Source organism: Anthonomus grandis, chromosome 22 (genome assembly GCF_022605725.1).
Source record: "Anthonomus grandis grandis chromosome 22, icAntGran1.3, whole genome shotgun sequence".
In the NCBI taxonomy this organism is placed as follows: domain Eukaryota; kingdom Metazoa; phylum Arthropoda; class Insecta; order Coleoptera; family Curculionidae; genus Anthonomus; species Anthonomus grandis.
Genome location: NC_065567.1, coordinates 6,739,194 through 6,753,026, shown reverse-complemented (window position 1 = coordinate 6,753,026; position 13,833 = coordinate 6,739,194). Strand labels below are relative to the sequence as shown.

At 36.5% G+C, this 13,833-nt stretch overlaps 1 protein-coding gene across 2 annotated transcripts in view; it reads left to right on the top strand.

The window, feature by feature from the left end:
* Positions 1 to 7,008, top strand: part of LOC126748226 (secretory carrier-associated membrane protein 1) — a 73,358-nt gene extending 66,350 nt beyond the window's left edge. For both annotated transcript variants that reach the window (XM_050457314.1, XM_050457315.1), the window contains one exon: positions 6,453 to 7,008. In XM_050457314.1, coding sequence (XP_050313271.1) covers positions 6,453 to 6,644 — 192 coding nt within the window. In that variant the 3' untranslated portion in view covers positions 6,645 to 7,008. The remainder of the gene's footprint in view (positions 1 to 6,452) is intronic.
* Positions 7,009 to 13,833: the final 6,825 nt, after the last annotated feature.

The window sequence follows — 13,833 nt, the reverse complement described above, 5'->3', positions numbered from 1 at the left end:
TCACTAAATCGTCCTTCTTCAGGAGGTATATCCTGCTGACGCGTGTGTCGGTAGATTCGGACGTGCCGGCTGCGGATGTGGTCATGTTCACGGTCGATACGGTAGTCGCTGAAGTCGTGTTCTGGGACGTAGTCGGTTCCATATTGTCGCTAGGTAGTCAAAGAACGGATTCCTTTCGGTAAAACTGCGATGGCGGTCAGCGATTTAGGCGTTGTTAATCTACTGCTTTCGGTTAATCTGTCGAGAAGTCGATAGCAGGATCTCTTTCATGCGGACGGTAAAACGTTTGGTAGTAGACACCCTCTTATCTCAACGGTCTTGAGGTCGGTCGTATCCTTCTTTTCAGTGCGTGCGGTCTCAAAGTCGGCGATGAAGAATCCTGCTTTTGATGCGTACCGATGTCGGTAATAGACTCTTCTCTCAATGTGAATGGTGTCGAGGTCTCTAGGCGGCTCTCTTCTCGATGTAAACGGTGTCGAGGTCTGTAGGCGACTCTTTTCTCGATGTGAACGGTACCGAGGTCTGTAATCGACTCCCTTCAATGTGAACGGTACCGTGGTCTGTAGTCGACTCTTCTTGATTGAACGGTGTCGTGGTCTATAGTCGACTCTTCTTGATGTGAACGGTGTCGAGGTCTGTAGTCGACTCTCTTCTCGATGTAAACGGTGCCGAGGTCTGTAGTCGACTCCCACTTTGCTCTCTTCAACGGAATAAAAATTGGAAAATAATCGGGTGGGGAGTATTCGTTCTTGCGCATGTTCTCCTCTTCATCATTGACTTATTGAAAGGTGCGTACGGCGATCCAACGGATTTGGCTACATTAAAATATTGCTTTTGCAGAAAATAATGTATTTGAACTGCGCAGATACTAAGGACGGTAAGTCAAACAGTATGTTTCCTGTATATGGAGTTCCAACTCTAAACATATGCTTTCGGCGCATAAACGGCACTACAGGGGCGGACTGTCTGAAACTTTGTTACGGCACATGCGCAGTACTCTTAGATCGGAAATGGTCATTCAGGTTAACTGCCAAACCGGGTTAAAAAAAATGGTCCTCAACAATGTAAACGGTCATGTTGACGGAAAAAACGGTCCAGTCTCCAGGCGCGTTAACTCAACTTGACTGAAGCTACTAATCTGTACTGCTGACTAATCTCTGAAGATGGTAACGGATCTTCTGCTTTTCTTAGCAATATTACTGTGAACAATTGGTAAACGGTATCTATTGAGATCTGACAATGTTAGTTTGGGTAGGGATGAAAAGCAGGTCACATTTCGGTATTCGGAAAAAAGAAAAGGTCCCTGCTGGGGCGCCAGTTTTGTAATGGTATTTACTGGCGCTTACTAATTTTTTCTATCCCCTCTCGATCTTCTGGGTTATTTATAAAGTTTGTAGTTGGTTATCCAACCATTATCTCGGGCGCCACCCTCAAGTTTAATGTAAATGAGGGACCACGGCCTATCGGGTAGCATTTAGACAGTGGAGAAACTAATCCAGGTCTTCTGTGTGAGTAAAACAATTGGCAACATTATAACAAAATCACATTTATTCATCCCAAAACCCAACATGTCATCTCTTTACTAACACTTCTCAATAAGCCTTACATACGGCCAAATTCAATACAGTACGGTGCGGGAAGAGGAGGGGTGCAATGCAGAGAACCCATCTCGGTAAGCAAGATGTAAAAGCTGTACGGTAATTTATGGCAGTGAATGAACGGATCAGATACAGTCCAGAGAAAATACAGTATGAAACGGTCGGTATTAATCGGAATGGTAAGCGGTAAGTCACCCACAGGATAATTAAGCGGTCTAATATAAATGCGGTGGCTCGTAACCTTGGCCAACTCTGTTTAAAATGTCGGTAGACGCGGTCTTAATTATGTAGGTAGAAGATGGCAATGTTGGGAATAATGGGATAATATCCAATGCAGGGTGCTATCTCGTAACGGTCCGACACGTAGCCCCCTAGCACTTTTTAAGGAATACACAGTGTTACCCCACAACGGTCCGGCACGCAACCCCGTGGATATTAGGAATATGGAGAGAATGTCCAATGCAGGGTGCTACCTCGTAACGGTCCGACACGTAGACCCCTAGCACTTTTTATGGAATACACAGTGTTACCCCGTAACGGTCCGGCACGCAACCCCGTGTATCCTGGGGACACTAGGAATAATGTCCAATGCAGGGTGCTACCTCGTAACGGTCCGACACGTAGCCCCCTTGCACTTTTTAAGGAATACACAGTGTTACCCTGTAACGGTCCGGCACGCAACCCCGTGTATCCTGTAGACACTAGGAATAGGAAATTGCCTACCTTCTTACCTATTATACTTACATGCTGACAACAGCGGCGGAGTGAAGGAGCTGGCGGCGGCGCGGCGGAGCGATGTACGGTACTGTGGGGCTTACCTCGGTCGGTTGCTGCGGTCGGACTGCCACTCAACGGACTGCCTGGACTCAGCGGACTGCCCATTGTCGGTCAGTGCGTCGCGTTATATAGAGCACGGACATGCGCGGTACTTAGTAAACGCGGTAACAGTAGTGGTGGTACGGACACGAACGGTGCTGGTATTAACGCGGTGATAAATTAATAATTATCGGGGTCGCGCGTGTATTAACAAAATAGAAACTTTCCTAACTTTACGGGGCAAAGCTTAGTTGTCAATATGAATCTTGAAAATTATTAATTTAAGTTGAAAAAAGAACCCAGTAATTCTATAGATAAATAAGAGAATTACAGAAAATTTAGTAACTTCTTTACAGTGGTAACTGCAGATTCTAATATTTGGGTTAAAGGGACATGGTATTGAGGCCCGCTAATTTGTCTATATTGTCCAAAACGAGCTTCTAAATCTTTTGTCTGTTACAAAATTTAAAAACGGTTATTCGTTCGCCATTGTCGTAATTGCTACTGCATAATGGCACACAGCAGCTAGATGACATTTTTATCGCTAAAATTAAAATAACTATAAAATATTACTTTAGAAACGTATTGTCACATATTTACCTAGTTAAACTTCCTAAAATTAAAACGATAATAATTGGTAAAACGACTAAAACGAGATGTTTAAGCCCCAAAACGCTCACCGTGCAGTATAATATTCAAAAAGCGAGGCGCGGTTCCGCCGGCCACTAGTGTGACGCAACCATTGTGGAGGGGATACAGTCTCAATCTTTCATTAAATTCAATCTCAATAAAGGTTTTTTTGCCACTTACTTTAACTTCAATCCAAACATGCTCAAGAAATGCCATGGATTCCTAAAGCAAAACACGATAATCAAGTACTTTTTCAATATACTGCCACTCCACCCCCTCGGCCCAACCGATCTTGTCGCACAATGTTATAGTTATCTAACTTGATAATTTCGGTATTGATATCGGCATGTCTAGGACTCCGAAATTTTTAGAAGAGTTAAAGTTATTAGTCAAAGATCTTGCATTAATATTCGCAAATGAATTTTTTTTTTAATCTACAAAAGTTTTTAGAGAAGCAATAAGTTTAAGCCTAGTAAATCGCTCACTACTTGGTTACGTAAAGATAAAGAAATAAATAGAAAAAAATTACGACAAAAATACATAAAAATTTTTTCCCACAAGCATGACTTTTACAAAAAAAATAAAAAAAAAAAATAAAAAAAATATATTAAACCCAAGAAATAAATAAAAGTATACCGGGTGGTGCATCGCCGAACGGAACAGGAAATCCCATGTAAATTTTAAGGATGTCAATTATTGGCTTTCCTGTACATTTTACTGAAAAAATGTAAGATAACTTTTTTAAGAGACCAATCTGGCAAACCCTTGTGCAAAGTTTCAAAAAATGTTAATAAGCGAATCTTGAGTTATTCAAATAAATGTAATTGCAAAATTACCAAATTTTCGGTTCAGGTAAAACCAGACACCAGCCACGAGCAAACAATTTGTTATAAGGCTTTGTCAAATCTGACGTACAGCCGAATACAAGAAATGTTTTTTTTTTCGTTTTATCAACAACCATACATTCAAAGTAAGACACGTTAACATTATTTTTTTATCTAAACTTTTATTTAATATAACGATGAAGTTAAACCAATAACAATTATTATTATCGATTATTAAAAAAATAATTTTATCATACTTAGAATTTAATTAAACCAATAGCAGTATCTGAAACATTTTCAATTTATTTTTCCATCAAGGCTATCGGGTCCATTTAATCCATTAAGCCTGTTGTAAGTAAAGTCGAGTCCAAAGACATTGCAATAAACAATTGTAAATGTTTAACTCAGAAGATCGAAAATAGATCCGAAAAAAGAGAGAACAAAACTCTTAATATTTTACTAAGTGTGGAGAAATAAAATAAAATAAAATACAATTGCTTTTTTAAAAATAACAGAGAATTACATAAAAACATCAATTAATAAAATGTCCAAAGAACGCCCCATTAACAGCTAAACAATATCCTAACCGATCATAAAATTCATTTCTAAAGTTACTAAGTTGATATTGGGAAATTTTATCACATTCTAAGGAAATAGCGTTTTGTAACTGGTTTAGATTCTCAAATTTTACACTTTTATAAATGACCCCTCAAAAAGAAGTCATTCGGTGAAAGATCAGGTGACCTGGCTGGCCAAAGTATCCGGTACCGTGGACCAATAATATTGCCGTTAAAAGCATTTTCCAAGCACTCTCTAACCATATGGGCATTATGGGCCGGGCAACCATCCATTTGGTACCAGATCATTTGATCTTCCTGAACAACTTCTTCCAAGGCGGGTCCAATTTGATTTTGAAATAAGTCCAAATAGGTTTCAGCTGTTGGGTTATAGTCCATAAAAAAGGGTCCAATGATATGGTGTCCGATAATTCCCACGAATACATTTGTTTTTCGGGGATATTGTGTCCGAGTATGAACAAAGCGATGTTCATTTTCTTGGCTCCAATACCGGAAATTCTGAACATTTGGTTCATTGTTGAGGGTAAATGTACATTCATCGGTCAAACAAATATTTGTTAAACAATTCCTATCATTATTTGCTCTTTCCATCATTTCAAAACAAAATGCCATTCAACGCTCTTCATCTCTTCCTGCAGCTCTTGATGTTTTTCGAATTTATACGATTAATATTTGTGTTTTTTTAAAGTGCGCAATACCGTTGTATGATGTTTATTTACCTCTTGCCCAAGAACCCTCGTACTAACCATCTTGTTTTCCTCCATACTCAACATTTACAATTATTTATTACGGTACCTTTGGACTCGAACTTATTGACAATACGTTTAATAGTTGAAATGGACGGAATGGGCTTAGTGGGGAAATAAACTGAAAACATTTCAGATACTGCTCTAAAACTGTTTCCCGCATAATGCCACTTAATTATGGCTATTTTTTCGTCGATTGAATAATTTATACTTGTTTTCAAATATCGACTGTCACTGATTTATTGACATTTTTTCTCACGTCAGTGGCAATATTCATTTTACTGGTGCCCGTTTGGTTTTACCTGAACCGAAAATTTGGTAATTTGGCAATTACATTTAATTGAATAATTCAAGATTCGCTTAATAAAATTTTTTGAAACTTTGCACAAGGGTTTGCCAGATTGGTCTCTTCAAAAAGTTATCTTAAATTTTTTTGTAAAATGTACAGGGAAGCCAATAATAATAACCTTATAATATATTGACCCCCTTAAAATTTACATGGGTTTTCCTATGTTCCGCTCGGCGACGCACCACCCGGTAGACGTAACTTAAGGAGCACTACATTAGAAAACTTACATCATGTACACACAAAAACATAATAATATTTTTGTTTCTTCTTTATATTATAAAGAAAAAACAAAAATAGTACCAGTATAATTTTACTATGGTTAGTAGCAAATTAAAAGTTAAATATCTAAAAGATAAGTAACTAATGTGGGATACTGAAAACCCTCATTCAGTTGTCAGTCGTCATTTCCAGCATGAATTGAAAGTTAACATTTGGTGTTTTCTCAACAAACTCACCAAATACAAAAAAATCCAAGGTGGTTTTTTATTTAACTGCGTTAACTCAATAACATCGCTAATTCTAGAGATCTTATCGCCAATTTTCACATAACAATTGCCGTTACATATCCACGAATATTTATTAAGTAAACTTATTTACGGCACTTTTCAATAAATTAAGCAGACTTTTGGTCAACTCCTTAATTGGTATTCGTTTACCTGTTAGAAGTTTTCTCGATTTTAGCACCGATAGTTTAGCATCGTTGCTCGAAAACTGGACTTACACTGCCTGTGGTCTATCCATCGGTATCTTAGATGTGACTCGGTGACATTTTTTTATGGCATTGTTTGCTATGTTAACCTAATAAATAATGGTATCCCACCACCCTTACTGAAATATAAGACTAAACAATTTTCTTAAAAATTGGATTGCTAATTTTATTGAGATTGCAAATATATGTATTTTTTTATTAGATCCATAAAATGTACAGAAGCACCGGAGCAAGTATGGACAAAGCAAGGCAAGAATTCACGGACGTAGTATTGCGTAATCAGCATGTTAGGAGCGCAGCAAGTAACGTAGCAGCAGCAGCAGTACAATCCCAATTTTCGCAAGACACCAATACAACTAATAATAGATACTCCCATATAAAAAATGTTGAATAAACTATCTAACATTTTATTTAGCGTCTATTGACTTGTTTTTCGTTTTAGGTTATATTATTCTGCTCGTGTTATAAACACTACGAATTAATGTACCTATACGTACATCCCAATATCGAGTTTGGTTGTGTATATATCAATTTGTTTATTTTTAAAAAACCAGTAACGTAACTAAGCCAAATTGAAATTGAAGAAAACAAAGAAATATTATTAATGCTTGCTTGTACTTAAAAGTTAATTTTCCGCTTGCACATACCAACAAAAAAAAATTAAATTCTTTGTTTATATAATGTTCTATTTAAATGTATAACGTTTATTGCCTATTGTAGAGTATTTATGTTTATTATAAATAAATTTCTTTAAATTATTACTTGCTTCTATTGCCTTGACAAATGGGATACGCACATGTTATAGCATTTTACGAATTTTCTTATTACCACTGGAATCTCGGTGACCGTAGCCGAGATTCTGTAAACTATCAATTCTCTTAACTGGGAACAAAATTGCGTATTTTGGATATAAAATTTGGGTATTAAAGTCGTTCTCAAATTTAAGAAAGAAATAAAAGAAATAATCCTAAGCAAATCTCACTTTGTGACAAAACATGACATGTTCATTATTTCAAATTACAAAGCCAATTTATAATTTTTATTTATGGATTATTATGAGATACAGTTTATTTAAGTTCAGCCTTAGCTTTTTTGTTTGATGAGAAAATTCGCTAACAAATCAACAAGGTGGCGAAAGACACACCAAAATTTCGAAGTTTGCGACCTTTGCGATAGTAGGAAGATTGCTAATGGTCTTAATTTAGATTGTAAAATTGGTGTATTGCCTATAACAATAATTTACTTTCTTGATCTAAAATCGCAATATGGACGTATATGGTCTTTGAATGTAATGTTGTATACGGAACACACTTTTAGGCCAGGAACACATTCTATTTATTGACAATGCCAGATTACAAAAATTTCGCCCTACTCGCGTTTACTATCGTTTAATTGTTTCTATGACAACAAAACTGATTAAAATGCCATGAAAGGTCTTCCCTTTAAAGACCCATGGAATGCTTTCGAAATGCTTAGAAGTTTCTACATTTTGGCGATTGGATGTAATTTTAAAAGAACACTGACAATCAAAGCAAGGAAGTTATTTACAATAAAATTATCTCAATTAGGGCCCAAATAGTTCCCTTAAACAAGATGAACTATTAAGAACTAGACCCTACAGATGAAAATTTCAAACTAAATAAGAGTGGGACCCTAAATAAACTGAACTTATACTACAAAATAAGCGGAAAACAGTACAAAAACTATAAGAATAATTAACGTATTTACATTTTTATAACAAAAAAACATCATTACATCTTTATACTTAGCTCAGATCATAAATATTTTGTTTTAAATTTGATCGCCCAATCAATCAACGTCTCTTAAAGATGTTCATGATTCCTTTCAACTTCATTGGCCGACATCGCTGGATCCAGAACTGCACGTCGTTGATTCTGGTGAGAACATAAATATACCTTTTGGCGCTTTGGTGACTTATGCCCTTCGTCCTCCGTGGATTGTATAAGCACACTCTGTCTCCAGGATTAACCGGTAAAATTCGTCTTTATGTCTTAACGTTATTTCATTCCAGGTGAAGTGTGTCATGCCTGTTCATGGACTATTTGCAAGTATTTTTATGAATGAATGTAGGTCGACGTACTTCTCAAGGGTTTCAGCCCTATCGCGTCTCCCAATAACAATGCCCAAAGGTAAACGAAGTACATCAATAAAGGCAGCTTTTGCGGGGCTTTTTCCTATAGACTCGTGAATAGAAGAACGATAGGCCAATACGAATGCTTGTATATCCCAGTTAATTTGGTCAGTGCTTACCACAATTCTCAAACGGGTTTTAGAAGTGCGATTAAATTTTCCAACTATTTCATTAGACTGAGTGTGTACGGCTATCATTGATTCCCACGAACTGGCATAGTTGTTGCAATACTTATTATATCTGCAATACTTAAGTCAAGAGTCCTTCCTTGGCCTAAATGTGTCTCTCTGAAGACACCAAATTGGCATATCCAACTCTGGAACAGCAACTGGTGGTTGCTTCGTGGTTTGGAATGGGTTTGGATAAAGATATTGGAAATAAATTTAATAGCGATAAGAGCATATCGTTTGCCGGACCTGCTAGTAGGAAAAGGTCCGGCTACGTCGATGCCACTTTTTTCAAAGGGTGCACCAACAAGATATCACTAACATTATTTCTTTCTGGTCTCTCGTAGTAGAGAGTAAGTTACTCGTAGTAACTCTCTTTGTTTTGTCTTAATATCTTCTCGAAGTTATGAGCCACTCCTTTTCAAGGCCTACTTTTTAATTCGGTGTGTTAAGTGTTCTTTCATGGCCCTTATAAGGTTTCTTGTTTTCTATTTCGCTTTTCATTTTCTTTCTTCAGGTTGCCTCTCATAGTCTTGATCCGATTATAACGAAATTTCGGGAAACCGATTTTTAATTGGCGCAGTCGGTGGGCTTTGCCAAAAACTCAATAATCCGATATATTATTAATATTACAATATATCCGATATATTGAATTTCTCGTTTCGTTGATTAAATGGCAATTTCAAAAACAGTCGAGAGTATTTTCGGATCTTCCGGAGTGCTTGCTAAGACTATCATTAAGTGTGCAGTTTCTATGAGCCAGGACGACCACATCTTGGGGATTGGTACAGAATTGACCAGTTTCGTGAGGAGTCAGATTTTGGTACTGGTATCACCACCAAGTCTTTCCACTTACAGGCAATGGCTTTTGTTCTATTAATGTAAGTGCGACTTATAATAGTTTTATTGATTGAGAAATTTAAAATAAATAAGATAAAGAAATTTAAAATACACCTTCCAAGTCGAAAGTTTATTATGACAAACAGGCAAAACAAAGAAAGGAATTCTCGGAGGGGCAAAACATATTGATTAAAAAAGACAACTCTTGGGTACCAGGTAAAATAATCAGAAAACATAGTAGTCCCCGTTCTTATCTTGTTCAAGATAGTAATGAGACCGTTTTCAGACGTAATTCATCCTTTATACGTCCTAATCGAAACCCAGTATTCTTGAGTGCAAGCTCTAATGATGTTATTAGTGATTGCGATAATTTTAAGACATACCTATCTGATAATTCAAAATGGCGTTCCAGTGAAAGATAAAAGTTTAACTTTGACAAACGGTGGTGATCAGTATGTGACGAATGACAATATCCTAGCAATGACCTGATGGTGACACCAAAGTGAATTCTAACACTGAACATTACATAACCCGATCTGACAGAAGTGTTAAAGTGCCTAGTAGATTTAAGTATTAGGCTTAATTTAAAATAAAAGTTATATTTAGTAATCTTAGTTTTAGGAAAGAAAGGAGGATGTAACATATAGCATTAAACATGTAGCATAAAATCATTACAAATGTATATTAGAGCGTCGTTTTTACATGGTTCTTGAATGGTTGTTTTTATTCCTCATTGCAATGGTATGGTGTGCAATACTATCGTTGTACACAAATCTAATAATTATTTAGATTTGTTAACGGGCATTGGGGCTGAAATGAGGCGAAGGTTGGCGGGTTGCGGTGGAAATTTGCGTGATGATAATGGCCAACATGAATACAAGTTTTATACAAGTCGCTGAAGTCGGCGTCTGAGAGGACTTACAGGTTCTGACAATTTCCTACTTGGACATCTTAACGTTCGGTCATTGAGCTCGGGTTTTGAGGAATTTACCTACTACTTGTTGCGGCACCCTTGCGATATATTTTGTATTTCGATAGCAGCTTATTTAACATACCCGAGTATAGGCTTTTAAGAAAAGACAGGGGGTAAGAGGTGGAGGTCTTAGTCTTTATGTAAAAAAGGTCTAGTTTTCTCTTATTACTCATTAAATTCTAGCTACATAGACTTTGAAGTTATGGGTATAATGTACAAAATAAAAAATGAAACACTTCTATTGTTAAACTTATACAGCCCACCTTCAGGAAATATCTGAATTTTCCCCGACAATTTGGAAGACATTTTAACAAGGGTATTTACATAATTTGATAATTTAATACTTGTTCGTGATCTGAACATTAATTTTTTATCAGTCTCCGCATGTCAACCGACCTAAATTATTAATGGACATTTTTAACCTCTGCCAGCAAATCTTGGAGCCTACCAGGACTAACTTAAATACGAATACCTCTACCCTTCTCGATATGATTATTGCCACCCATAACTTGTTTTCTGTTCACTCCAAGTCCGAAGTTCTGGGGCTTTTTTGTTCCAAAAGCCTAAAATAGTTGGCCCCAAGAATGGGGTATTATTTAGGGGCTATAATACTATAATTATTACTGATTTTATTCCGGATGGAATTTTGATCCAATGGGACGGCTTGTAAAACAGTGTCCAAGTTGACGATAAAGTAAATATATTTAATAGCAAGATCTTAAATCACTTGAATAAATATGCACCACTTAAATATAAACTCTTAGTTGAAAAGCTATTTAATCCGTGGATTACTCACAATATAAAAACTATGATTAGACTAAGAGACAAGGCTCTCAAAAAATACCAAAAATCAAAATCAGAAGCGCACTTACAGTATTACAGACAACTAAGGAACTACACTAAGCATGCAATTATCAGAGAAAAATGGCATTCTTTAAGCAAGTAGCGCATCAAAGAGGAAAATAATTTCGTGTAACTGTTGGCAAGCGAAAACTAACACGTGATAAAAACCACCTATTTGAACTGCCAGAAAATTTAAATAATGCTTCCCTCATTCATGATTTCTTTTTGAGCCACTCAGTATGACTGACTCTACATCATAATGATGTAGAGTCAGTCAAAAATAGTAGATTTACTAATGAGATCTTTAGCATTCCTCTCTTAGACTCTGAAACCCTAAGAAAATTTATTTTTAACTTAAAGTCTAACGCAACCGGTACGGATGGTATATCAATGAGAGATTTAAAGTTGTGCTTGCCTTTTTGCTTAAATCCGCCGCTAAATATTTTAAATTCATGTATAGTTAATGACAGACATCCCACAATTTAGAAAAGAGCCATAATCAAACCAATTTCAGGAAGTTTCAAATCCCCTAGAACTAAAGGATCTCAGACTAATCAGTATTTTACCTGCTATGTCGAAAATAATTGAAAAACACATTTCCATTGAGCTTGGTCATTTTGCAGAAGTCCATAAAATTATTCCAGAATGCCAGGCAGGATTTCGCTTGGGGGTACAGCACAAGTACTTGTCTTGTCTGTCTAAATGATGTTCGCTCCAGTGAGGAACAGAAATCTGGCACCTGTATGGCTCTACTCGACTTTAGCAAGGCCTTTGTCACGGTAAATCACGACTTGTTACTAGCGAAATTGCATTATTTTGTCTCTCAGTGAACACAATGCGTTTTTTAAAAAATTATTTTAACAGTCCAGAGTTCAAGTGGCCGTTCCCGGAGGTGCGGGCATCACGAGGTACTCAGAGTTTCAGGCGATCTGTTGCGGGGTGCCACAGGGCTCAGTCATTTCACCTTTATTATTCTCAATCTATGTTGCGGATATGTATAAGATAGTCAAACATTCCACTTTACAAAAATATGCTGACGATTCGCAAATCTATATACCAATAAATAAGGAAAATATTAAAACGACACAAAACTCCCTTATATGCGATCTAAAAAGCATTGAAACCTTCGCAAGAGACCACAATCTTAAATTAAATTCCGCGAAAACGCAAGTTATAGTGCTAAAAAATAAAAACATCAGAAGAGATGTTGAACATAATTTAAATATTAGCATTTTAGGTAATAAAATTCCAGTTGTTAACCAAGCAAAAATCTCGGTATTATTATATATAATGCCCTTACTTTTGAGCCTCATATTCAAATAAAATTAAAAGCTGCCTATTTGCGTCTTAAAAATCTATACAAGCTGAAAAAATATATTCCCTCTAGGTAAAAGTATTTGTTGTGTGACACTTTAGTTCTGTCTCTTTTTGATTATGGTGACACTGGATACAATAATTATTTGCTTTCATATGAAATAATATATAAAGAAATATTTTAAATATGGGAAACCGGAGAAAACTTCATATGTATAATTTTATTTACCGCATTATAAATAATAATAAGCCACCCTATTTAAGAAATATTTTAAGACCTGCCAGTCATATTCGCAACACTAGATTTAACCACAAATTTTGAATCCCTCAGCATCATACGGCATCATTTCAACGCTCATTCTCTTTTGTTGCTGTGCACTTGTGGGACCAACTGCCGATACAGATCAAAACACGTAGCAAGAAAGGTGTCTTAAAGCATGATATATACCCCTTCCTACAGTTATTTTTACCGTTTAAGTATATTGTTATCTTTAGCTTAGGATAGCATTTATTTCATATTATAACTTTTGTTTATGCCTTTTACGAGTTAAAATCAGATACTTATGGTACTTATTGGAATGTGTACAGAGTCTGGTATGTATTCGAGGTGCTGTCAGTAATGATTATTACGCATCCCACCTAGTAAACTATAACCCTAGTGATTTTATTTTCAAAAAAGGTACAGAGGACGATTTTACTATAGACAGAAATAATGGACAAATAAGACTTCTTAAATTATTAAATTTAAATATATTTATAGGTTTGGTAATCCATTTATTATCCGCCGATACGGAGGTTCATGCCTTACGTACATCGACCGATTATCTTGAAATGTTATTTATACTAGTCAGCTCGAATATTGCATATTACAAAGTGACAGCGTTGATTGAATATTTGATTACTTTGAAACTGACATTTATTTATATAAAAATATATACACAGGTTAATCCTAAGATTCATGCCTACTAAGCTAAAGGGATATTTTCTTAAAAATTAAGGTAATGGCATAAAAACAAAAATAGGTGACCTTTGTAAGAAAAATGTGTGGGAGTTTAGTTGGCCTCCACCGGTTTAATGCTCTGCAGCAGCATTTGGAATTGCTGCTGCATCGAAGCAAAGAATGCTTGGAGCATGGCATTTGGGTCTGTACCGGGCAGGGGTGGGGCGGCAGCTGCTGCTGGATGTAAGGGTTTGGGGGGAGCGGCAAGGCGGCTGTTGTCCTAGGTGCCTCAGGTGAATGGGCGATCCCGTCTGGCCGCTTTGGCCTTTAGGATTTGTTTGGGGTTTCTGGGGC